At 38.7% G+C, this 27854-nt stretch overlaps 1 protein-coding gene across 2 annotated transcripts in view; it reads right to left on the bottom strand.

The window, feature by feature from the left end:
* ARHGEF38 (Rho guanine nucleotide exchange factor 38) overlaps positions 1–27179 on the bottom strand; it is a 122316-nt gene extending 95137 nt beyond the window's left edge. Inside the window, exon 1 of one of the 2 annotated variants that reach the window (XM_072810290.1) lies at positions 26694–27179. In XM_072810290.1, coding sequence (XP_072666391.1) covers positions 26694–26889 — 196 coding nt within the window. In that variant the 5' untranslated portion in view covers positions 26890–27179. The remainder of the gene's footprint in view (positions 1–26693) is intronic. The other variant, XM_072810291.1, reaches the window with a different exon arrangement.
* Between the last annotated feature and the right edge of the window lie 675 nt (positions 27180–27854).

Here is a 27854-nt window from a genome sequence, read left to right as displayed (position 1 = left end):
GGAGTGGGTAACCATCACTATTCAATAGCAAAATATTTGTCAAATCTATATCTCTGCATACCAAGACATATAATTAGGGGAAGTGGTGGTAGAAAAAAAAATATTAGCGTGCACTGATTTTTTCTTGCTACTTTCAGCACAATCATACAAATGAGATTTGAACTCAACCACAGCTTAGTTAATCTACAAGGTGAGATGGAAGAAAAAGAAAAGCTAAAAAAGATATTCTGCTAGTGATCTATAATCTAAATAGACTGAGTGCCAATTGCACTGAAAATGTCAACTGCTTCCATCCTCAAAGTGAAGTCCAAGAGAAGCCCAAGAGATAGCTTTAGCAGGTGATGAGACTGGTGCCTCCTCTTCTACAGAGTTCTTTGCCATTCCAGAGAGGGAGAACACACCAGCACAGATAAAGTTGTGGGTGGTACCTGAAAGACTACTAGTGGCCATTAGGATAAGGGCATTCTACTAGTGCCAAATCCTGCCTACTTGAGCCCCAGCCATTAGTCTGACTTGTGGATTTCTGCAAATCTCCTGTTGTACTTTTGCTTGAAGAGACTTCTAGGCTTTGGAAAACATCTCTGGACATTAGTGGTACTGACTTACCTTTATGCTATTAATAGGCTTTCTCTTGGTTTCTATAATCTGGATTCTTGCACACTGTAGTAGGCAAAATAATGGTCCCCTGAGGGAGGTCCACATTCTAATCCTCAGAACGTTTAACTGGAAAGTTACCTTCCATGGCAAAGGGAAATTTGGATATGATTAAGGTTACAGACTCTGAGATGGAGAGATATCCTGAATTATCTATGTGGATAAATCCAGATCCATAAATAAATAAATCCAATCACATTATTTCTAAAGAGCAGAAAAGCAAGCAGAAGAGAACGCAAGAGAAGTTAAAGTGAGAGAGACCTGACCCACCATGGCTAGTTTTGAAGATGGAGGATGGGGGCTAAAAGCCAAGGAATGTGGGTGGCCTCTGAAAGCTGAGGACAATCTTTGGCTGTCAGCCTTCAAGGAAATAGGTACCAATGAGCTGGAAGAGTAAGGAATGGATTTTCCTTTCAAACCTCTAGAAAGGAATACAACTGTATACACACCTTGATTTCAGCCTGTGAGACTCTAAGCCACTTTCAACTCAGGCACTTGAGCTTTTGACTAAGGGAAACTGTGAGAGAATGCATTTGTGTTATTTTAAGTCATTAAATATGTGGTGATTTGGCGCAGCAACGACAGGAAATGAATATCCCCCATATACTAATCCCTAAAATATCACGTTCCCGCGCTTAGACTGCTCTTTTTAAGAACATTGAGCATGCTTGTAAGACCCCTCCACCTTTCAGGGTTCCTCAGTAAATCTTCCTGAAATACTTCAATCTTCAAGATTGCCTGTGCCATAGTAACTTTGTGACTCAACACAAGGAGTTCATCACTTGGTGAGAATAACTGATAAGACCTGACCAAGGCTGCTTTCAAGAAGGGAGAGGTTATTGCTTGCAGCAAGCACTGGGGATAGCTCCCAAAGTAGTGTCTCCGGGAACAGCAGGCTTAGCTTGGTGATATTGAGCTGTTCTCATCTTGTGGTTACCAGGAAGCTCTGAAAGCTCCTGTTTTCATCTTATGCCAGGAAATTCTGCAAGCTGCTGTTTCACCTTGCCATCTCCTGCTTCAGCTTTTTCAGGATGCTCTGCAAGTGTAACTGAATGAATAGGGTTAAAGCAATATTTCCAAAATTTTCCACTGCAGGAAAAATGGCTGCTACTCCTGCTGACAACTTAGGCTTTGCTAATAAAACCAGCATGGATTGCCTGTTGGACTTTTTCCTTCAATCTATTTCTTAGGCTTTGTTCAATGTTTTGGTTTCTAGTACAGGCCAGAAAAATCACACTTGGAAGATAGAGTTGGACAAAAGTTTTCAATGAGATAAATTTTAAAAACAAGCCAGTGAAGAGAAGAAATAGATAGATAGATGACTATGGAAGAAAGGACATGCCAGATATATTTCACAGACCATAAAAAAGGAATCCCAACTTGCTTGATGGAGATTCAGAGGCATTGGAAAAAGCGAGATAAAACATTTAAAGATTCATTTAAAATTAAATTTAAAAATTATCCTAAAGTATTTCCAATAAATGGACAAACCTTCAAAAACATGTAAGAAACCTCCCAAGGGCAGGAACAAACTTTAAGCATACTCCTTCAGGGAGGCTAAAACCTCCAAACCACTTGCAGGCATCTATGGAAGTTGGTGAGGATTTGTATGTCTGTGGTAAGGAGGCAGGACAGGTGGAACTGGAATCTGGACAAGATCTTGAAGAGTACAGAGCCTGGTTAGAGAAATAGCATAAAGCCCAGAGCAGAAAGGAGACACACTTAGGAAAAGGTGAGCTAATATATATAATCCTCCAGAAGGGAGAGACCACAATAAAAATCATTTGTCTCAGCCTTGGTTCTGGGTAGTGATAGAAAAAAAAGCAGAATGGGCAAGATTCCCCAATAACTTGGGGACATCGTTCGGCTCTCATCTGAATTTGGGGTTCGTGATCACTGAACATTTAACAAATAATTAAGAACCTATTATGAGCCTCAAAGCATCCTAGGGGCTGGGACACAGCAGTGTAAAAAACATCAAAAAACAATCCCTTTCCTCATGGAGCTTAAATTCTAGTTTTTTAGTATACAGAGTTATTTAGTGTACTAAAAGTGGTGTGGAGAAAAGTAAAGCAATGAGGTCTCTAGGAAGTGTTCAAAAAGTGTGTGATTTTAAATAAAATGGTGGGGAAGTTCTCAAATTAAGGTGAGAGACAACTGTGCAGTATTTTGAACATGTAAACATCTTCCAAGTGTTGCAGAAAAGATAAAAGTATCGACAAAATTTAGATGCTTTTCAATTAAGAAAGTGTGTTAAAATTTGTAGGCCAACCATTAAAATCACAGAAATAGTAAATTTGCAGAACCCTCAGATACAAAAAAAGGTAATGAGAAAAAAAAAGCAATTCAGAAGAAGAAAAGAGAAAACAGAGAGGAACAAGTACAAGAGAGTAGAGCCAAATATATGAGTGAATCAAATGACCAGAATACCAAACTGGGTTTTAAAAAGCAAGTGGCTATGTGTTGTTTACAAGAGAGAGAAAATAAACACATAGAGGGTTTGAAAGTAAAAAGTAAAAAAAGTTACTGAGCCAATACTAATTAGAAGAAAGATAGTGAACTGTTTTTATATCTGACAAACTTGAAGACAAAAGTAAAAAGTGAGCACTCTATAACAATGATTTGTTCTTCCTGATCGTATCTTCCTGACATGAACATTTTAATTTTGTGTGTACTGAATGAATAACATGGTTTCAAAATGTGATGAAAAAAGTAAAAGAGTTACAAGAACAATTTGACAAATCATCTGTAGTAATGGTTTTATAAACACATTTCAGTAACAGATCAGTTAGGGTAGAAAAAAAATGTGTGCTCAATAATTTGAGATTTCACATTCTGTTGAAGGATAAGCACAATCTTCATGAAAATACAACATATTCTAGGCCATAAATTTCAAAGACTCAGTACTTAAAAACCATGACCACAATAAAGCGATTAAGTTAGAAATAAATAATAACAACAACAAAAATTTAAATCCTATTTGTTTTGGAATTAAATAAAAAACTGATAGGCCATAGAAGAAATCATAAAAACAAATAGAAGATACTGAATTCAAAAGATAAGAAAACTATTACATGCATGTGTAATGTAGCTAAAGCATTGCTTACAGAAAATGTGTAGCCTGAAATTCATGTATAAGAAAAGAAGCAAGATTGAAAATTAATGACTTAATAATCTAAATAAGAAATTAAACGAGGAGAGTCGCCTGGGTGTCTCGGTGGTTGAGTGTCTGCCTTTGGCTAAGATCTTGATCCCCAGATCCTGGGACTGAGTCCCACATCGGGCTCCCTGCATGGAGCCTGCTTCTCCCCCTGGCTGTGTCTCTGCCTCTCTCTTTCTCTCATGAATAAATAAATAAATAAAACCAAAAAAAAAAAATGGAGGTGGGGAGAATACAGTACAGCAAAAGAAAATACAAGAAAGAAAATTAAGAACAAAACAATGAAATTGAGTAGAACTTCAACCTAGGTCTTGTATAACTCCCACAGATATTTTACAAGGAATATGAGATCACATGCAAAAAAGTCCTAAAACACAGAAGGAAACAAGATGCCATGAGTCAGATAGGGAAAGAAAACAGCAGTTATACCCACAAAGCTTAAGATATTGGAATTATTAGAGATGTATTTTTTAAAGTGTATTTAATGGATCTAAAGAAACAAAAGGTGGTTTGAAGTTATAAGCAAGAAACAGGAAATTATAAAAATGACCAAGTAGATTTGAAAAGAATGAAATATGACTTTGAAAATTAAAATTCATAATGAAAGTTTTAAAACTGAGTGGAATAAAAACCTCAATAAAGGGGTAAAATAGTAAATTATACAAAGCAGAATTAATGAATCAAGCCAAAGATGTTACAGGGAATCTAACAAAGAGAGGTGACGTGATGTCCAAATGCAACACAGCATAGGAGACACTGAGAATTGAACGAGAGCATCTAATAAATGCTTAATTGGAGTTTCACAAGGTATAAGAGAAAATGTAAGGGAGAGGCAAGAAGTGAAGTACTAATTGCTGAGGACTTTTCAGACTTTTTGAAAGACATTAATCCTCGGAATCAGAAATTATAATGAATTCCAAACGAGATAGAAAAAATTAGAAAATCACACCTAGACATAGTGTTCGAAACTTCAATATGATGAGAATGAGTAGATCTTAAGAACAGGCAGTAAAAAATGACAAATCACCTAAAAAGGGGGCAACGATTAGACTCATGGCTGCCTTCACAACAGCAATGGCAGAGCCAGAAGACAGTAGAATAATACCTTCAAAGGGCTGAGAGAAAAAAACTGACATACCCTACAACTGTATGTCTAGCAAACGTTTCCCAAAAATCATGGTAAAATTAACATATTTTAGAAAAACAAGGTCTTAGTTTGCCACCAAAATATCCTCATTAAAAATAATTCCAAAAGATATACCTTGCTCAGAGAGGAAATGGTCCCAAATGGAAGATTGAAGTGCAGAAAAGAATAGGATAGAAATGAAGAGGGAAACATGCATCATATGGAAGGTTAATCTAGGAAGGACACTCAAACTGGTGGAAAGAAATAAACAACTAAAAAGTATAACCCATAAAACCGACAAAATTTTCTAGTCCTGGAATATTAAATTGCCTTTCACATTATATGGGAAACACAGAAAGAGGAGCATACCTAAACCTACTCTAGTGAAATTCCTAAATTCCAAAGATAAATAACTCTTACAAGCTTCTTGAATGAACACATTAGGAACAGACTAGGATTTGAATTAAATTTCTTATGTGAAACATTAGATGCTGGAAGACATGGTAATAATGTGTGAAGAATTCTGAGAGAAAAAAGACTTTGATCTTGGCCCCCTTGTTATTTCTATTCAGGACAAAAGACCATTGGATTCGAGTATAGGAGAACTTGGGAAGCAGCCACGCCTGTAATCTCTCTGAAAATGTTACCTCAGTAAGAATTCCAGTGAAATAAAAATAGGATCCAAATATCTCAGGATAGCGGAAGACAAGATACAAAAGAAGCAGTCGTAGAGACTTCCTCTTCTCTGAACTCCTGATGAAAACATTCAACATATAAAAAGATTTTGCTTGAAAGTTTAGAAATCTCAGTGCTTTGAGGCTAAGAGCTCTCTGGAAGAGCAGGGATGGGCAAAAAAGCAAGGGCTTGGAGGAGCTTAGCGCAAAGATCAGCTCTTCCTCCTGCTGTCCAAGAGGGTCTGATGTAACTCAAGGGCGAGAGATGAAGGTGACTAATTAGAGCTGGTATTTTACTGAGGCAGAACAAATGCAAGAATAAAAGAGAGCTTCAGTAAGTAGGAATGTAATGAAACAGTACGGCACATGCAGATAGAACAGACATACACGAGGCCTTCTGAGTATCAAAAATGTTCCCCCAAATCTAAGATTTATTATAGTAATCGAAAAAAAAAAAAAGAAAGGAAAAAAGTTTCAATGTCAGAAGCAAGTCATGTTTCAAAATTCACAACGCTTTTGATTTGGGTTTGGAATGCAAGGCAACTCTTAAAAAAAAGACTTTCTTTCTTAAAAAAAAAAAAGAAAGAAAGAAAAGGAGGCCTTATGGGAGTTTTAAAAATCACATAGAAAGGAAAGCTTATAAAAATGAGGAGTTGAAGTATAAATAGAGTAAATAGCATAACTGAATACATCTTTGTTCCAAATATGATCCTGGTGATGGAATGACCTTCATAGTTAATTATATCCTTGTATCTCACAGGCTGTTGGGCTATATATCATGTGCGGCACACATGACTAATGTACTTTAGCTGGGCTCCTTCTATCATGCATCACATGTACGCAGCATCAAATTTCCTGGCAAAAATGTTATTTCAAGGTAATGTGTATAATAAAAATGTTCTCTTGGTATCACAACAATATTATTTCTCCTCTGACAGTATTGTTAGAATATCTACATTGATTAATTCTTACCTGCCAATTCAAATAGGAACATATGTTGTGGATAAAAATAGTCAAGCGTACCCTCTCAGTCTTACAAAATATAAAGACTAAAGTGACTTCTTGGTGGAATTAACATAAAATACCAAAAATATGACAAGCAGGAGTCGATCTTAAGACTGTGATTTTTATCTTAATGATTTTAATAATAATGTTTTCCTCTTACAGAAGGATATATTTTTCTCCTATTTTTTTTATTGAAGCAAAATATACATAACACAAAACTCACCATGTTAGCCTTTTTTTTTTTCATGTTAGCCACTTTTAAGAGTTCAGTTCAGCAGCATTAGGTACATTCACATTGGCGTGCAACCATCATCGTTATCCATCTCCAAAACTTTCTCATCTTCCCAAACTAAAACTACATGCTCATTAACACCAACTCCCCATTTCCTCCTCTCTCCAGTCTCTGGCAACCACCATTCTACTTTTTGTCTCTATGAATTTTGCTACTCTCGGTCCCTTTTGTAAGTGGGTTACTTCACTTAGCATAATGTTTTCAAGGTTCATCCATGTTATAGCACATGTCAGGATTTCCTTCCTTTTTAAGGTTGAATAATGTTCCATTATATGCATATACCATGTTTTGTTTAAACAAGCATATATCCTTAAAAATTATTTTTGATGTTAAAGCATTTAACGATATTACTGCAGTTATCATATATTGTGATAGGCTAACATAGGGCACCCATTATCAAGTACCTATTGTGTATCCATTTACCAAAATATAAATTTATCTATAATCTTCATCGCAACACTAAAAATGGGACACTACCCTAATTTTAGAGATGAATACATTGAACACGGCAGATGTAAGTAAAATTCATCCAGTGACTCACAGACTGTACGGGAGTGCTGGGATCTGAACCAGAAGTGCTTAGCTCTGAAGCCTGGGGCCTCTGTCCTCTGGCCTGACCTCTTATGTCATGATCAGGGTGTGCTGTGTTATGTGCGGTGGAATTGTGCTGGACAGGCAGACATATGGTTCAGTACTGGCTCTGCCGTCCACTGGCTGAGTGACCTTGGCCAAGTCATTTGGCCTCACAAAACTGCTTCATCTGCAGAGAGGGAATAGCGACTATAGTGATGGTAATGGTAATAAGGGCTAACATTTTTTGAGTACTCACTTTGTGCTAAATACGGAGCTTGGCTTGTATTAGCTCTTAAATCTTCACAGAAACTCTACAAGGTAGATGTTTAAATTCCCTTCCTTTCATTTACACAGAAGGAAACTGAAACACACAGAGGTTAAGGCCCAAGGTCATAATCACAGTGAGTGGATTCAAACCTGAGCCAGTCTGGCTCCTAAACCTGCATTTTAACCACTACTCAAGCTGGGAGGTTATGAGAATTGAGATAAAGTGTACAAATTGCTTAACTCAGTGTCTGACACACAGAAACCTCTCAAAAAATGCCAGTCATTATTTTTATGACCATGATTTACTTGCCATTTTTCTATATCTGGTTCTGAATGGCTGCACCTGTTTTTTCTCTTTTTTCCCCCCTCTTGGAAATGTTCCACGGATAGGAAGAGAGATTGAGCATCCTTCAGGAAATTACCTTCCTTCATTCTGGACCTGCGCTGGGAAAAAACACAATACGGCGAGGACTTCGACACAGTCATTTCAGGACCAGGCCAAACGTGCATTCTTATTACTTAGGCTGAATTCAAATGAGGTGGGGATATAGCCCTTGCCTACTGTTCGGCATAATACAAACCCTCGAATTTTAAAAATCTGATTTTTTCCCATTTACCCAGAAGCGAAATCATCAATGCAAATGAGTTTCTGAGGAATTCACTGAAAATCTTGTGCTTCTCAGGAGAGTTGAAAGAGCAAGCAGATGAATAAAATAGGATATACATCCTGCTAAAGTACATAAGTTATGACTCTTTTAAAATCCTAGGTCCTTATTTACTTGGATTAAAGCTCCTAGTTGATATTATTTATCAATGACTAGCAATAAATACTCATGGATTTTGATTTCTGTAATCTCACTTATCTCTTAATAAAGAAGAGTTAGAACTAATATTTTCACACATCAATTTTAAGGTTGTGCCCAAAGCCTTCACACCAGCCCTCACCCGCCCCCACATCCCTAAGACCAGACCAAGCAGGCACATATACACCACTCAACACTTATTCACTGAGCAACCTGAAAAGTCACTTGACTGTGAAGAATACAAGGTTAATATAACACAAGAACCTGACCCTGAATTAATTCATAATTTCATCACAACCATAAGTGTGGTCACAATTAAATACAAATAAAAATTATCAGAATTTGAAGGTGTTAGCAATTTGATAAGCTCTATAGTTTTCAGAGTTGAATCTTATATATTTTTTAAGGATTTTATTTATTTATTAATGAGAGACACAGAGAGATAGAGAAGCAGAGACACAGGCAGAGGGAGAAGCAGGCTCCGTGCAGGGAGCCCGATGTGGGACTTGATCCTGGGACTCCAGGATCACGCCCTGAGCCGAAGTCAGATGCTCAACCACCGAACCACCCAAGCATCCCTTAAAACTTGTATTTAATTTAACATCAGTTTTTTAAAATTACATTATTAGATTTGCTTTATGTTGAGTGCAATGGTAAATAAAATAATAGTCTTTTCTGTTAAGAAATGTAACTATACAAGTAAAGGTAGATTATTAAAGTCACAGGCTAAATCAATACTTCCCATTCCCCTCCTAAAACATACCAAATGATGTCCATGCGCTTATTCACTTAATGATTAAGATGTATGTTTTCCAAGAATTGGTTGTGTGCAACAGCAAATCTGATTCAGTTGTACTTCTTATTGTAATTACATTAATTTAATTAAACTTAAATTGATGAAATATGAGAGTAAGGGTATGTGTGTTTTCATGAAAACTGCTTTAATGCTTTGAAATTATTTGATAAAGTCAGGTTACCAAAATATTGTTGCTATATTAGGAGTTGAATGTGACAACTGTGAAAGATTTTAGAGAAAATTACTCTAGAAAGGGTGTGCAAACAAATCCCTTTGTAATTTTAAAGTTCAATATTTTAAAACTTGTGTACAAATACAATCACAACAAACTGTGACCTGCACAACCTGTATAGAGTTCAGGCCTGCTGGAGAAGTGACACAGAAACGAAATCGGAAAGTTTTAGACTACGAAGAAGAAGGGAAAGTGCCCTCTCGAGCAAAGGGAGTAGTGTGCCCAAAGGCTCAGCAGCAAACAAAGATTTGAAAAATGCTTCAGGACAAACACCAGAGAATGTGGTAAGGGGATGTGTCTAGAAAAATGATCAGGAGACAGATCCTGAAGGCCTAATTAAGGAATCTGGAATTTCTAAGAACTCCTAATTCTTAAGATCAGATTTTCTTTGCAAGATCACTTTGGCCTCAGTAGAAACAGATTTCAGAAAGAAAGTAGGGAGCAAGCCTGAAGGCAGGGAGACCGTGAAGTGGCCATGAACCCAGTCTTGTAATGGGGGGAGAGATGGAGGCAGTTACAGTTAGACAGGCTGGTTACCAAGAGGATAGAGAGAATTGAAGAGATCAAGGGAAATTTCAGAGGCAAACCAGGTGACCAATCAGTGTATGGGGTAAAGGAGAAGAAAAGTCAAAGCTGACTTATAGATTTCTGCCTTTTAACAGGGTAATGGTGCCATTTAAAGAAATAGGGAACAATGGGGAAAAAGCAGGTAAGGGAGACAAGGTGATAAAGTCTATCTAGTTCCATCTCATTATAGAGAAAAGGGAACTAATTTCTAAAGAAGAAAGTCTTTACCTTAAGTACCAGAGTTATAAATTGAGGTCAGACTTTGACCATCACCCCCTCCCAACCCCCACCTGGCCAGGCCCCTCTCTCCCCATAAGTGTAAACACCACCCATAATTCTATCCAGGGTTTTATTCCAGACAGATCATTACCAACCCCATAGATATGATTATGGATGTTCTTTCATCCCTCTCTGTACCATATTTCATGTCTGCCCCCATAAACCCAAAAAACCTTGGCTTAGCATTGCATTGAACCCTACTGACTTAAGTTTCACACAGTAAAATCTTTTATCAGTTTCAATGGAAATTTGACCCACAGGAAGATGAATGGAGCAGGCCTTCTGTGAAATAGGTTGAAAATAATTGCATGTCAGACAGGTTTTGGAGAGGAGCCAGTGAAGTATTAAGTGAAAACGTGAAAGAGCAGACCCTCCACTGCTCAGAATTTGAAAGCTCAAACATTGGGGCAGGGAAATATTTTATTCTCATTTGAAGGGCATGTGATTTATTTCCTCTGACTGCTAATTGCTGCAGAAAGTAAAAGAGTGGGTTTCAAAAAGGAATGCAACAAAGCTTACCTGGCTTGAAAAAATACTTAAGTGGCATTGGTTTGAATTTTACAGGTCCCTACAGTAAGCAGCATAGTGCAGCCCAAACAATTAGGAACTAAATAAATGGGGACTTTCTGGAAATATCGTTATTCAAAGTCTTTAGCAGGAGAAGATTAGTCAAAGTGAACAAATTTTAAGCCCTAGATAGAAAGAGAACTTTACTTGTAAAGTTCTCACTGTATTATTCAATTTTTCTGTTGTAATTGTTCTATTGTTGAAAATGCAAGATTTTGGCTGGATGAGAAATACTGGTTTTATCCACTTGTTTGCTCATTCAACAAATATTTATTTCATTCAACAAATATTTATTGAGTGCTCACTGTGCCAGGCATTGTTCTAGATCAGTAATTCTCAACCAGCAATTTGCTCCCCCGACCCTCCACCCCCAGAGATATTTGGCAATATCTGGAATCATTTTTGGCTGTCATGGCTGGGGGTAGTAGGAATGTAACTGGCATTTACTGGGTAGAAGTAAGGGATGCTGCTAAAATCCTACAATGTACTGGACAGTGCCTTTCCAACAAAGAATTATCTAGTCCAAAATATCAGTAGTGCCAATGTTGAGAAGTCCCATTCTAGATGCTGGCAATACAGCAGTGAAAAAAGAGAATAACCTCAGCTCTTATGAAGCTTCTATTCTAGTGATGGAAGAAAAACAATAAACTGATTAATAAAAAAATATGTATCATGCCGGAGTGTAATAAGGCACTATGAAAAAAAACATAGCAGGTGGTGGACAGTGGTTACTATTGTATAAAGAGAAGTCACAGAAGGTCTCATTACTAAGGTCATTTTTGAGCAGAATTCTGAAGGGAAGAAAGTTATGGTATAAGAGTGGGAAAAGCATCACTGTCTTCTTTTAAAAAAATCAATTTGCTAATTGTGCATGAATTTAGGGTAAAGATAAATTTAAGGCAATCTGTGGACAAATTATCAGAGTGTGATTACTTTCTTCCCCTCTTTTTATCACCAAAAACTTTATGCTGACCTAGATATAGGAGTTACACCATGCTCCATTTTTTATATATTTTAGACAAATGAGAAGCAGGTCTGAAAGAGACTCTTTTAATTCAACTTAATTATTACAGATTGGCTCCAAATATCATACACAAAAGAGTGAGCCATGTACAAGTATAGATGTATCTAGTATACATAAATGTGTAGTATATGTGCACATAGTGTATACTGTGAGTATATGAACAGGCTTTTATTACACATGATGTAATCTGAGAACAGGAAAAGTCAGCAAGGTTGACACAAGCGTTAACATGAAGAAGAATATTTTGAAATAAGATCAAATTGTGGCTTGAGTGTTTTGCTTGGTATAATTGTTTTTGCACTGTGAATTTGTACATACTTATAACACATACAAAAAATGATACAAGGCTTGAGTTTTCCTGATAGGTTCATCCCAATCCAAAATCTTATTTGATTAATGATTCACTGAAAAAAATTTAATTACAGTTAAATGTTGATTATACTCTACATGTGAAAAATCAAATACATAAGAAAATTTATTTGTAACTACAATATAATGAAGCTTTGATTTTGTCAGGAAGTATTGATTTCATCTTCCAAGAATTCCTTCATTAAAAGAAATCTAATTTCCCATCTTAATTTAAAATTTCGCTCTATGCAGAAATGCTCAGAGTAATGAAGTAAAAGCACCCTGTGAGGTTATAACTGTATTATTTTTAAATGTTCGGTTGAGTTTTGAATATTTTAAAAACTGGAGCACCATTATAACATAAGGACAATTCTAGATATCTCATTGGTGTGACATTCACAAGCAAGTCAAACTCTGGTCAGTACTCTAAACTATTTTTAAGTGCATTATTTCTATTTTTAGATGTGTAGACTGGTTAACAAAGAAAAGGGGAGAATCACTTCTTAGAACCTTTCATTTGCCCAGATCAAGAGTAACTTAATTTTTTTTATCCATATCTGGTTGTAAGCATGTGAGATTGCATTCCAAGGAATAACGTGTAGATCCTCCATCATGAAGTAGATGTGATTTTTGTATGCCCTTGCTAATGAGGGCAGAACTGTAAGGGTGATCTAAGAAAACAAACAAACAAACAAAACAGCAATATAGAGAAGAGGGTTATGAGATAAGATAAAAATTGATTAATTTTTGTCTGGATTAAATATCATCTAGGTTAAATCCGCACCCAGGAGCTGTGACCCTGAAGTGAGTAAGGTGATCAAGACCTGGCTTCAAAGGAACCCATCACAAGGAAGGGCCTCCTTTACCCATTCAGGATGTTCATTGCACAACTGCTATGGCACCTACTTATTGTTTAGCATTTATTCGTTTACTCACTCATTTATTAAACAAATATGATCATTGAGTACTGGCCACCTTTTCCTCAGTCTTGAAGATATAAGTGTTCCTGTCCTTGGGAGTTTCAATCAAGTAAAAGAAATCAGCATGTAAATAGTGAATATGAGAAATGTATAGAGGATGTGATATATTTTGCGTGAAATGACTCAGAAGAATTGACTTGAAAAGATGAGTAGGGGGGTTGTAAAGCAAACAGGGTGAGGGAGAGCACTCCAGGCCGAAGAAATAGCATGTAGCAAGGCATACCAGTCCAAAGAAAAACTGCCCACAGAGATGAGCGTGGAAAGATGGAGTCAAGTTGTAACTTAGACCTTATATCCATTGTGACAACCAGAGATCTCCAACCTTTATTATTTTTTATTATTATACATAATAGAAAATTTACCCTGGTTAACTATTTTTAAGTGTACAGCTCAGCTGCATTAAGTACATGCACATCAACCATGCACATCAACCATGACCACCATCTGTCTCCATAATTTTTTTCATCTTCCCAAACTGAAACTCTGTACTCATTGACCACTAACCCCCACTCCCCTTTTCCCCAGCCTCTGACCACTACTACTCAACTTTCTACCTCTATGAATTTGACTACTCTAGGTACCTAAAGTAAGTGGAATCATACAATATTTGTTCTTTTGTGTCTGGCTTAGTTCCCTTAGTATCATATCTTCAAGCTTCATTCTTGTAGTATGGACATAATTTCATCCCCAATTATTTTAAAGATTTGATTTATTTGAGAGAGAAAGAGCTAGAGAGAGAGAGAGACAGAGAGAGAGAGCACAAGCAGGGTGAGGGGCAGAAGAAGAGGGAGAAGCAGGGTCCCCGCTGAGCATGGAGCCAGATGTGGGGCTCAATACCAGGACCCTGAGATTATGACCTGAGCCAGCGGCAGCCGCTTAACTGACTGAGCCACCCAGGCACCCCTCATCCTCAATTTTTTTGATCATATGTCAAACTGTTTTGAGCATGAATCTCTAGTATACGGATAGTATTAATGTATCATGTATATTATAATGAAAAATCAAAAATAAATATTTTCAAAGGACAAAACTGAAAAATAAACATATTTTTCTTTCATAATGGGTTGTCTTGAAAAACTCCTGGGATATCTTTATCTCTTTGGATACCATCGCTATAGAACATGGAAAAGCACTGAGGACTATTAAGCCAGAGGAGCAATACGGTTTGACACTCCAACCCAGTTTTTCATCAAACATCCTCATCCTGCTATGTGCTCTGTTGTTAGTGATGAGTAGTAGTTTTCAAGATTAAATAATTCAAATAATCGGATTTGTATTCTTAGAGTGGAACATTCTAGTGAATCTATCAAGTATACCCCTCATCATTGCAGTTGTGCCTATTTCTAACTTCCACATATTACATTTTGTTGAAAAGCATAAAATAATACAGCCACTGAAATAGACTTGGGTTTTTTGTGTGTGTGTGTGTGTTTTTAAAAGATTTTATTTATTTATTCATGAAAGAGACACAGAAAGAAAGAGAGGCAGAGACACAGGCAGAGGGAGAAGCAGGCTCCATGCAGGGAGCCCGATAGGACTCGTTCCTGGGACCGCAGGATCACGCCCTGGGCAGAAGGCAGGTGCCAAACCGCTGAGCTACCCAGGGATCCCCCTGAGATAGACTTGTTGATCATTGTTTACTTCAAGATTGTAGATGGATGTGGGGGCAGAAACCAAGAGTCTCCTGATATTTTTGAGTATTGTTCAAAATTTAATCAAAATCAGTAAAATCCTTAAATCACAAAACAGGTACCAGTGCTAAAAGCTAAGGGTAGAATAATGGAGACTACATGGTGGTTGAAAAGCATGTATGTTGGAGGCAAGTCAACCTTGGTAAAATTTCGTCTTCACCATTTACTAGCTCTGTGACTGTGGGCCTGATGGCTATGTCTCTCTTAACCTTAGTGTTATCATCTATAAATACATGACAATACCTTTTTTGTTTTGGTTTGTGATTTTTTCGGGTTTTGTCTTATTGTGTTTTGGACCCTGTCAGGATCTCATATTGTTAGAACATTATCAGGGGGAAAAAAAGAACATTATCAGGGCAATACTTTCTTTGCCAAGTTGTTTAGAGGGTAATATAACATAATGTACCTATGTGCCTAGTACACATGCTCAGGTGGTGTTAGTACCATCTTTTTCATTTCTTAATGAACCCTCTAACAGGGAAACCAGTTTTAATGCCTTGTCCCATGTAGTAGGACACATTTAATCTCTGTCTGGAATGCCTACCACACCCGTGCCCCTAAACAATCCAAACTAGATTTCAAGATTCAGATTTCAATGTTTCTACTTTTGCCATTTTAGAGGTGTGATAAAGTTCTTTCTCATCACAATTCTTACATTGCTTTATTGTGTCTCTAATATCATAATAACCACTTAATATGATGTGGATATTGTGATGAGCTGATTAGTTCCCCTTTAGGAGTAAAAAATTTATTGCCGTAGCTGCAGGGAGCACCCCCAGCAGACAAGCCCTCTTCAGGGATTGTCTCAGATAAGAATATCTCCCAGGTCCTACCTCCTTCCCAAGGTGGCCCCAGCAGGTAACTTGAAGGGTGATACAAAGGCTCAGGTCCTTCATACCACTGGTGACAACTCCGAAGGATCATGTTATCTTTAGGACTTGCCTTTAAAGTTGGCTAAGGCTTCCATTGAGACTAGATAAGAGTATTAACTGCTTCTCTCTCAGCTCTTTGCCTTTCCCTACTCTTCCCCAGGTGGTTGGTCACAAGAACATAAGAAGCTCCTACACCCTAATCTCCATCTCGGAACCTGCAACCCAGAAACTCGACCTGCGGCCACACCTCAGGCACTTCGCACATTTCTACAATTATTGGCTCACTGCCTGTCACTAAATGGATGGGGCTTGCTTCTGATGTATTTCTATATTCTCAGGATCTAGTCAATATCAGGCACATACGAATACCGAGCAAATGTTCGTTGAATAAATTAATTAAAACTGAGATCTCATTTCTTCGGCCAAGAAATTATTTCCTTTCTTTTTAAATTAGATTTATTTATTTACAGTCTCTCTCCCTTTACAGTAAAGGAATTTAGAGCAGCTAACCTAAAAGTTGACAACAATTAAGTAATGGGGAAATAGGAATAACAATATTGTAAAGACGAATAAATCAATGATAATGATCAACATAGTTGTAATTAGTCACTCAATATTTTTCAGTCATTGAGCTGAGCATCACATACCAGGAACTGCTTAAGTGTTAAAATAAGACTAAATCTCTATCTCCAAGGAGAATTACATTTAAACAGAAAAGAGATGGGGCATCTCAGTGGCTCAGTGGTTGATCGTTTGCCTTCAGGTCAGGTCGTGGTCCCAGGGTCCTAGAATCGAGTCCCGAGGGGGAGCCTGCTTCTACCTCTGCCTATGTCTCTGCCTCTGTGTGTGTGTTTGTGTGTGTGTGTGTGTGTCTCTCATGAATAAATAAATACAATCTTTTAAAAAAGAAAGAAAAGAGAAATGAAAATGAAACAGCATAATTTTAGAGCATAGTAGGGTGGTACAAAGGCCCCAGAAATGCCTGCACACCTGAAAATATGCCATTTTGGCATATTGATTATTTTGAGAACTGAAGGGATCTGAGAAATACCAGATGCAGGAAGAGCTCTCCTTCCTCCCACTTTGTACCTAAGAACAAAGTATACATTTCTTGTGAGCAAGATGCTCTCCCAGTATCAGGTAGATAACCTTCTTATTACCAGAGATAGGGAGTTGACATCAAGGTGAGTCTGTACAAACCTCACTAAAAATAACCTTTATGGTCCATGAGTTCTCCCCCACATATTTCCTGTTCTCTTTCCCACAATTTCACACCATTTCCCACAATCTCACACCACTTTTTCCCTTTGTCTTCTCACATCTCCACAACTTATCACTCTTTGATAAAATGGTATCTAACCATGGGTCTAACTGTTTCTTGGGGATTTTCTTCTATGATGCCATCCATGCCATGTAAAAATGTTAACATCAAATAAAATCTATATCCTTTTTTTCCTGTCAATCTGTCTTTTGTCATGTCAACTTACAGGTTCCAGGCATAGAAGCTAAGAGGATAAAGGAAATGTCTTTCATTCCCTACACCTCTTTAGGTAGGATGGTCAGAGAAGGACTCTTCCAGAAAGAAAGCAGAGGCCTCGATGATGAGAATTCACCCTTGTGGAGAGATTTTAGGGAAGAACTTTTAGGCAAACAAAATAGCCACTCTAAAGCCCAAGCCTTCAGTACAAATTGGACTCCAAGCTCCAGGAAGATAAATACAGTAAATTGCTTGTTTTTATCTGGGAGGGAGACATGTTCTAATTCTTAAGAGGAGGCAGAGTTTTTCCTTGAATAAAACTGGATGGCACTGAGAGAAGTAAACAATGTCTTCATCAACTATTTCACAACAAAGACAGAAGCAGAAATCTGTGACAGCTTTTTGTAGTGACATTGAAGGCCTAACATTAAGAAGCATTCAGGAAAGACAATTCTGTGAGGGGCTGTGGTGACTCAGGGTTCTCAGATCAGTAGCTTGATGACATGACCTTTAAGTTTTCTCCCTTGAGCCAGAACTGGGTGTCAGACAGTCAAGATTACATTCTCTATCAAGGGCCTCAGCTCAGGTATCCTAGAGTGTTCATTTATTCTCTGATTCATTAATCAAGACAGAAATTGTTCATAGCAACCTAGGACAAAGGCTTTTTAATCATAACACTATTTTCCTGCTGCATTTAAGATTCCCAATTTAGACTGACTTCATAGAATTCTATGGAAATATCACCTACCACATAATGAGCTGCTTGTTCCCAGTATATAATTCCATTTTTTTTCATTTGCACATGCGTACCCCACCACCATTACTCCCACCCATCCCATCCCCATGGCTGTAGAATAAGGTTCTCAGGGTTTGGGTTGTATACTAGTTTTTGAGATGCAAATAAAAAAATGATGGCAAGAACAAAATTTTAAAAATACTGTCAAGGAAAAAAAAAAAAAAAAAAAAAAAAAAAAAAAAAAATACTGTCAAGGGATTCCTGGGTGGCTCAGTGGTTGAGCGCCTGCCTTTGGCCCAGGGTGTGATCCTGGAGTCCTGGGATCGAGTCCCATATCGGGCTCCCTGCATGGAGTCTGCTTCTCTCTCTGCCTATGTCTCTGCCTCTCTGTGTGTCTCTCATGAATAAATAAATAAAATCTTAAAAACAAATAAAAAATAGTGTCAAGATAATCAAGAAAGTGGGAAATGGAGATCATCAAGCTATTACTATAGGCCAGGCTTGCTTAACCTAACTTTGTAATTTTGTTTCCTTACAATTAAACAAACAGAATATTTATTGAACAGCAACACTCCTGCAGGGAAGTGTCAGGCTTTATCGTCATAGCAGAGGAATGTCACTACATTAGAAAACATATACCCCAACTGTCAAATTGCTTTGACTTCTTGCTACTAATAAACCATCTAGATGAATACCTTCTAAGTGAATGACTTAGATGCATCTTATTTGCAAACATTTGAAGCACCAGAGTTCCAATCCAAGCTCTACTACCTGAAGGAGTTTAGGACGTGACACCCGAAAATACGCTGCATTGGTATATTGATTATTTGAGGCTGAAGGTACTTGATAAACAGTAAATGTGGAGAGAGGCTTTCTCTGAACTCCCTCTATCTGCTTAAAGATGGATCCTCCAAAGATTCACAAATCTCCTCCTCAAGAGTTTCATCAACTGGGGAACATTGACTCTTATCATAGGAGAGAAAACTAGAAGTTGACACCACATCCAGACAAACTTCGTCACAAACTATTATATCCCCATTCTATTCTTCTCAGAACCCATTTATCTTTCCTAAAATGATTTACCCTCCCCTACATTTCCCTTTCCCGTCCCTATTATGGTGCTGTATAAGCTCTCAATCTCACCATTTTGGGAGTATGGGTCTTTTTTTTTTCCTGTGATGCTGTCCAGCAGGTAATATTCAAAATGAAAATGCTTCTATACATTTTCTCCTATTAATCTGCCTGTTGCCACTTTATTTCATAGGCCCAACCAGTGAATCAGGGAGAGTAGAGGGAAGTTTTTCCTCCCCTACCTACCTATATTTTCAACTATGAAACCAGAACTGGAAAGGTGCTGAGATTAAATAATAGTGTGTGAAAGTCCCTGGGCCAGTGCCATTTTGAAGAGATCAGTCACTCAGTCTCTGCCTTTCCTTCCCTCTTGCTCTTCACACATAGTGTAGAATAAGGGCCATCTCCTAAAAATAGCTTATAACCAAAAGCCACTCATAAACAGCCTTCCTTGAATGTCCAAATGGAGGCTCACACATCATGTCTACATATTTAACAGTTGTAAGTCAAGCTGACAAACTGTTAAATAAAATATATCTATTTTGATAAATATACCTTCCTAATAATCTGGAAGGCCAAGTTCAAATTTAGATTTTTTTCAGCAGGAGGCCCTGGCCCACATTCACTCTTCCCAAGTTCCGAGGTCTGAATCTTTACTCTTCCTCCCTCGGCTCTCTCCCTCCCACCAGGGGCCTGGTAGGCTTAGTGTGAATATCTCAGTTTGATCAAGCTCTAGACACACCTTCATAATTAATGACCTTTCAGACCCAAGGGGGTACACATCAGCAACCACAGTCTGCCCCAAGGAGGGTGCTATGGAAGAGGCCCCAGCAGGTCTCAGAGTCAGTATTGGGACCTGTTGAAACAGGAAGTTCCATCATCCAGGGACTCTGAACTTGGTCTAGAAATAAGGTAAAGGTCTCACGGCATCAGTAACTCTGGCCCCATGGACTCCTCATCTTCCTGGTGGAAAGGGGGCCACAGAAGGGCACTTTCAGGCACAACCTGAAACCAAGTCTTGCCTGGTTCTAAGGGTTGATATTTGCTTACAAGTTCAGGAGTCCCTGCAATAGTTTCACCCTTACCAAGAAATCAATATCCACAGAAGTACTGAAGTTAGCATGAGTATGTCAAGAAAGGCAATACTATAAAAAGTCTTTTCCTTTCCTGTATTTGCAGAAACAAAGAGGAATGTAGCTTAAATCCTTTTTTCTGAGACATCTTTTCCCAACTATACCATTATTTTAAGGTATATTTCTATTCATGCTTTGTACATCTGAGTTCCCTCTTTTTCTCTCTTTCTCTCTCCCCTTCCTCCTCTCCCCTCCCCCAAAATACCTTTACCCCTCACTTCTTCCCTCCCCCTCATACCTCTTCCACTCCCTCCTCCTCTCTCCTTCCTTCCTTTCTTCCATTCTTCCCTCCCTCCCTCTTGACTTCTCATTTCTAGTTTCCATAAATCCATAATTTTTGTGGATCGAAAAACACACTTAGAAGCTGGATTTGCTGCCTTTAAGAAAAGTTATATCTCGAGTCCCAGAAGTAGAGCACAGGAATAAATTTTCTTATCACAATTTGATTGTAGTGGAATAGCTCCAACTCCTTGATTCCTGGGATTCACCCTTTATTTAATTCAAATAACTCTCCCCCAAAACTGTAAAATATAATACTATTACTATTATGTAATATTATGTAATATGTAAAATACTAAAAAAGAGAGAAGTAAAATATCATGCTTCTTTTTGGCTTCTTTGAGTGTGATGAGGCAGAAATGACGTAGATTTACAATGGCCTGAAAATTTTGGACTTTTATAAAGATTTACCCTTCAAACCATGAAAAACACCCTATTTATATTGGTGTTACCCCCTGATCCAAGTATTTCCTGCTTCACTAAAGGGTGTATGGAGGCCCATAAAAAAAGGATTTCCTCCATACTCAGAGAACAGGAGGCACACAAAGGGCTGTAGCACTGGGATAGAAATGTGCATAGACAGCCGCACAATTAGTTTTATTCCATCCTTCACCAGGCCCAGAACAGAAACCACCAAATCTCCCAATGGTAACTGCTCCTCCTGGTCACTTACAGATTGGTCTGTATTCTTAAAAATCATAACAAATTAAATGTTCCCATAATCTTACCATATCTAGCTTATTATTTGAGACATTTGTCCTTGTACTTGCAATATGTGTTATTCTGTAACACGTTCATGTGGTAGGTTGGTTCCTTATCATCACCATAGTAAGAACACTTGAAAATTTTATAAAAACAATGAAGCAATCCTTCCTTTGTTATTTTAAAGATTTTATTTATTTATTCATGAGAGACACAGAGACACAGGCAGAGGGAGAAGCAGACTCTTCAAGGGGAGCCTGATGTGGGACTCGATCCCAGGACTCCGGGATCACACCCTGAGCCAAAGGCAGACGCCCAATGTCTGAACTACCCAGGTGTCCCAAAGCAATCCTTTCTTAATGAGAATGACACAACAGTCTTTGCAAAAAAAGAAAAAAGGAAAGACAAGAAAATACTACAGACCTATTATGAATTGGGGATGTGGATTTGACTTGTGTTATCAGCAACAGTAATGGCATAAAATGTCACTCTTTCACCTGATACTTGACAAGCAAGAATATGCATTAGCCAAAAAATTAACCAGAGGCTTAGTGTGGCCATATGGAATAAAAGCAACTGACCCACTGTCTTAGTTTGGGCTGTTATAACAAATCTACAATAGATTGGGTAGCTTAAACAACAAACATTTTATTTCTCATACTTCTGGAGGCTGGGAAGTCCAAGTTCAAGGCCAATCCAGTGTCTGGTAAGGGCCCCCCTTCCTACCTGGTAGATGGCTGTTTTCTCAAATCCTTACATGGCAGAGAGCAGAGAGAGGGAGCGAGTGCTCTCATATTGTCCTTATAAGGTACTAATCCCATTCAGCAGGGTTTTACCCTCATGACCTGATTATCTTTCCCAACCCCACCTCCAAATAATACTACATTGAGGATTAGGCTTCAATACGTGAATTAGGAGGGGTTATAAATAGTCATTCCAGATCACCCACACTGAGAGGAAACCTATAATGTCAGTTATATCAGTCATGTAGGGTTTTCAGAAAAGGCTGCTGAATGTTAAACAATGACCTTTGTACAATAAGTTTCAATCATTACAGAAATGTCTCAAGTACATACACAACTGTATCTACGTACTATAGATAGACAGGTGATTTGTATATACACAGGCACACTTGTACAAACATAACTTTAAATTAGGCATATTTCAAATGTAGAGCTCACACATATAATCATGCACAAAATCATTCCTTAAAGAAAGAGTCGGAATAAATTAGCCAGTACATTTCCCCTGCCTTGATCATTCTCTGTGACTCCCGGTAAAATGGCAATGAGTAGCTGAGCTAGGTGGGAAGTTAAGGTGATGCAGCTCTTGTGATGAATGGAAGAAGAGGAATGAGTCAAAGGAGGGTCTGCTGTGCTCTAAAAGGTAGAGTCAGGAATGAAATAGGCTCCCACTGGGAATTATTTATTATCTAGGCAATTCTGTACATTTTCATCCCTAATATGTTTATTTCTTTTTACTGGAGAGTTGTCTTTATTAATAGAAACATGTATCCTCACATTTGAAGATACAAGGGCTCTTAATTCAGGCTCCAATGCCTTTCCTCACACTGATTCCCTACCTGGACCAGTTCATTCAAGTCATTCATTCTGTTTGAAAGATACTGAATGCTTATGGTGTGCTGGGCATGATTCTAAGTGCACAGATGGAACAGTTACCAAGACAGATAAGGTCTCTTTCATGGAGAGGGGGATGAAAGATGGGAGAGGAAATGGAAGTCAATAATAGGCAATAAACAAGAAAACAAACCACAAAATTTCAGACAGAGGTAAGTACGATGAAGAAGTTAAAACACACTTCTCTCCCCCTTCAGCTTTTTCTCCCCCAGTCCACCTTATCAACTCTTAACGACAGTGTTTTCCACAACGCTCCCCTGCCCAATTCTGAACAGACCATTTCCTCCTTTTATGGACCCGCTGATCCCACCTGTACTCCGTCATGCCACTTTATTGCATTTGTTTACCTGTCTTATCTTTCCCAATGAGACTTTAAGCCCCTTTGGAGTAAAGGTCAGACATTTTTTTTTCTTAATGATTTTGTAGTTGTAATCCCTGGCACATATTCTGGTTTTGCTCACCACATAGCATATCCAATAAATGCCAATTAACTGAACAAATCTGTTGAAGGAATAAAAGAGCCGTTAAGAATAGACTAGCAAAGAATTGTTATCGTACAACTTGAGGCTTAATGACTAATAAGTCTGTGATCACAGACTTCTTCAAAGATTTTATGATACTCTCATTAGAACCATTTTTTTAAAGGTTTATTTATTTATTTATTTGAGAGAGAGAAAGAGAGCATGCACGTGTGCACATAGGGGGGACAGAGGGAGAGATATTTCTTTTTTAAAGATTTTATTTATTTATTTGACAAAGAGAGAGAGAGCACAAGCAGGAGGAACAGCCAAGAGAATGGGATAAGCTGGCTCCCTGCTGATAGCAGGGAGTCCAATGTGGGGCTCCATCCCAGGACCCTGGGATCATGACCTGAGCTGAACGCAGATTCTTAACCTATTGAGCCACCCAGGCACCCCTAGGGAGATAATTTTTCCAGCAGACTCCATGCTGAGCGAGGAGCCAATGTGGGGCTCAATCTCATGACCCTTGTTACCATGACCTGAACTAAAACCAAGAGTTGGACCCTTACAGACTGAGCCAGCCAGGTGCCCCTAGAACTATGTTCTATTGTTTAATCTAGTAGCTCTCAGTGTGCAATTTTTAAGGAAATTACAATTTAGGATTCACACGAAAGTGATGTCAGCCAGAAAGTGAATGAACAAGTAGACTGTGTGGTATGAGTAAGAGGTGAGCCCAGGGGCACCACAAAAAAGGTCTAAGATTTCCCAGAACCCAGAGAACTTGGTCAAGGAGAGAGAGCAGTGAACCGTATTACTCCAATAGCAACACAGCCCTGAAAGACTGGCTAAATAATCTAAGGCCTCCTTCCAGCATTGAAAAGCATGTTGTGATCTCACAATGGCTTTGGGCCATCCATCGGAGAGCTCTAACCAGCTCAGATCCATATTCAGTGCCTCTCAGGGAACTACCAATTCCAAGGCAGGCAGAGGAAAAACTCTTGGCATTGCAATAATAAAAAAATTTCTTAAAGTGATTTGTATTCATCTGTATGATAATGGGCATAATGCAGACCAGAGTACAAACCCAACAAAACTGATTGCTTTAAATGGTAATATGAAAATGTTTTTTATTGTTGCCAAAGCAGTTACAGGAGAATCATGCCAAAAGTTCTCTAAGGCATTACATATCAGACTTGGATTTTATTAAGAGTTACATCTGAAAAATGTTATTTATCAGGGGGCCAGCCTATCTTTACATGATGATGTGTCTCCTATATAGACAATTCTAGGAACATGGTTAACTCCTGAGTCTTTTCTTCTAGCTTCAAAGGTAGGATCCTACAAAGCAGAGGGAAACCACAAATCCGATGGAGTACATAAGCAGCCTGAGGTCTTCTGTCAAGTAACCAACAAACATCTGCCTACTTTTGTGGTCACAGATGAATTTTTTTTTTAATTAAGCTTAGAAAGTGAGTAGCAAAATTTTCCACTTATTTTGTTAATGAAAAATCTGAACCAAAAAGATGCTGAATTAGCAAATCTCAGACAGAATAAACATGTTATTAGAGATAAAGCCAGGGTTTCTTTTTACTGAATTTGTTTAGGCGGTCTCTTCATCAAAAGACAGAAGAAGAATTGAAATAGATTAGTAAATTTGATTAATAGGGGGAAAGTCTTATTTTATCAGCATTGTTCCCATTATTCCTAAAATAAAAAATATTTATTGAGCACATATCCTGTGTCAGGCAATATGTGAGATATTTCATGTAATTACCTAATTTTATTCCCCCAGAAATACTAAGTGGTATCATCGTCCCACTTTCACAAACAGGGAAACTGCGGCTGGGAAATTAGAAGTAATTTATTCCAAATCTTGTAGGTCATAAATTGAAGAGCCAGGATTGCAAGACAAATGTGTATAGCTTTGAAGAGCCAGGATTGCAAGACAAATGTGTATAGCTTTAAAATTTGCATTCCTTCCAATGTATACACTGCCTTGAGAAAGGTTAATTTCAAAGATCGAACAATACCCCTTTCCCATTTTTTGAAAAGTCCTTTAAGGATACAACTTGACTGCTTTTTAATCTTGAACTACCAGGGTTTTTTTTTTTTTTTTTTTTTTTTTAAGTATTAAATCATACTAGGAATCTTTAAAGATTTCATTTAAATGTGTTTAATTTACTTAATTTGTGTTACAAAGTCTGAGTATTTTCTTTCTTTCTTTCTTTCTTTCTTTCTTTCTTTCTTTCTTTCTTCTTTTCTTTCTTTCTTTCTCTTTTGGAAAAGAGACCTACTAAGTAAAAGTGTGTCCTGTTGGTCTTTCTAGCTTCATCATAATTTGTCAGTCCAGAATGACAGCTCACAATGGGATTATAAGAGCTCAAACACACAGTGTGCTCAAAGCAGGAGAGGCGGATTCTGGGGATCACATAACAGGTACTGCAGTGGATACTTAAAACATTGCACAATCAACATCAAAATGAAGTTTGCTTGAACAAGTGACCTTCAAGAGAAAGGGAGGAAAAAGAGAGGGTGGATGGGAAGGGATAGATATTTAGGGCCTTAAACTGGACATTTTATATAATAACTGTTATATGTCAAACTATCTTACGACCATCACAAAATAAACTGAAGTTATTTCCTCAAAAGTCATTCAATCTAAGCATGCTAAACATCTCTTACCATATTTGGATACAGCTCGATTCACTCTAAAGGAATGAACACCTCTGTGATTTTCAACAAATCCCATTATACCAACCCAATGACTAACATTCTTCGTTTTTCACAGGCATGATTGCAGTTCCATGCCCCTCTTTAGGATAACCACAATCACAGTTCACTACAATTACTTAGATAGATCTCATGGTGCGACATCCCACACCTATCTATTGAGAGAAACCATCTCTTGTCGGTTTCTAAATCATTTGCTTTCTAGCGCTTCCCACTTGGTAAACTGGCTGGAGGAGGGAGAAGGAAGGGAGGAAGATCGCAGAAGAGATATTACCCTTGCCAGGAAAAAATACATATATTCAGAAAAAAATCAGAATTGGTTCGTTAAGTATTGAAGCACATGATAAGTTTCTTCCCTATAATTTATGAATGACATTTACTTTCATTCTCTCTTTTTTTTTTTTTTTTTAATTTTCTTATTTGCCTGGTTTACCCGTTTACCGAGAAGGTCCTATTCCATTTCTCTGCTTTGCCTTAAGTGATTTCTTTGCAAGTGGAGGCATAGGAGACCGGGGCTGCGAGCGCAGGGACCTAGGACAACCGAGCCGCGCGGTTACCTTGCAGTTTCTGGCTGTATTCCGTCCTGTCCGACTGGCTCCTCCTCAAGGCACCGGAGTGCTCCCCAGGGGCTCCGCCGTCCACCACCGTGTCCGTCTTCCTTCTCTCCAGCATGTAGAGCCTGGGCCTCAGGAAAGTCAGATTCTTTCTCTTGGTGCCCATGCTCTCTTTCCCACCGGCTTCCCTGGGCTCCATCTGAGGCCAAGGCAAGCTCGTGAGGCTTGCAGGCAACGGCTGTTTGCCCAAGTGCCTCAGGGTCAGGGCTGAAGCCACTAGAGTGACCCGTTGAACTGCCCCCTTCCTACTAAACGGCTTCCCCGGCTTGCCCGGAGCCGGGGTGACCTGGCTGTGACTGCCACCTGTGCCGAGCCCCAGAGCTCCACCCCGATGAGGTCATTCTTTTTTATACCTAGAATCCAACAGGGGAAGCTGCCACCTGTTACCTGAGAGACCAGCAGCACAGAGCTAGGCAAAGCAGAGAGTGCGCTGTCACCTGCTACGGGAGCAAACAAAAATCCCATTGTGTGCAGAGGGCCTGGGGGTGGGGGAGAAAGCAAGAACAAGGTGGGGCAGGGCCGAAGGGAAGCGCACAGGAGCGTGACCTGCAGCCTGTGGGTGTTCTGTGTGCCCCAGCGTGCAGGTGCACTGGGACACGGCCTTGCCCTCTGTGCCTGGGACGGACGTGGGCTTGCGTGGGACTTTCAGCCAGCGTCACTCATGTGTGACCGGCCCCCGGAGTCAGTGTGCGGCGATTAGGCTGTACATTGGCATCCCAACCAATGGGATACAGAAATAGGGTACGGAATCCTTTTTAAGGATGACCGTGTGCATTCAAAGGTCACCCTTCCGCCTTTCTGAGCACTCCTAGATTATTTACTAAAAAAATGTATTTGGCAGACCCTGATCCACATTCTTGAGGCAACAAGAGATCGCATTTAAGAGGCCTGCCTGGCAGCAGGCCCAAGACGAGAAGGAAATGTCCACAGAATCCTGGAGTCTTTTGATGTCTCCTGTCCACCCGGGACCCTTGCCTGCAATCAACCCTTTCACGGTCCCAGCTCTGTATTCTCTGTCCTGGCGTTTAGGAAAATAAGCACTACTGTGGCATCAGGGGGTGATTTCTGGAAGGTCTTTTCCCGTTTCGCAGAGGGAGTGCCAGG

Source organism: Canis lupus, chromosome 33 (assembly GCF_048164855.1).
Source record: "Canis lupus baileyi chromosome 33, mCanLup2.hap1, whole genome shotgun sequence".
NCBI classification, from domain to species: domain Eukaryota; kingdom Metazoa; phylum Chordata; class Mammalia; order Carnivora; family Canidae; genus Canis; species Canis lupus.
Note: the sequence above shows the minus strand (reverse complement) of the source record. Positions and strands in the feature narration are given on the sequence as shown.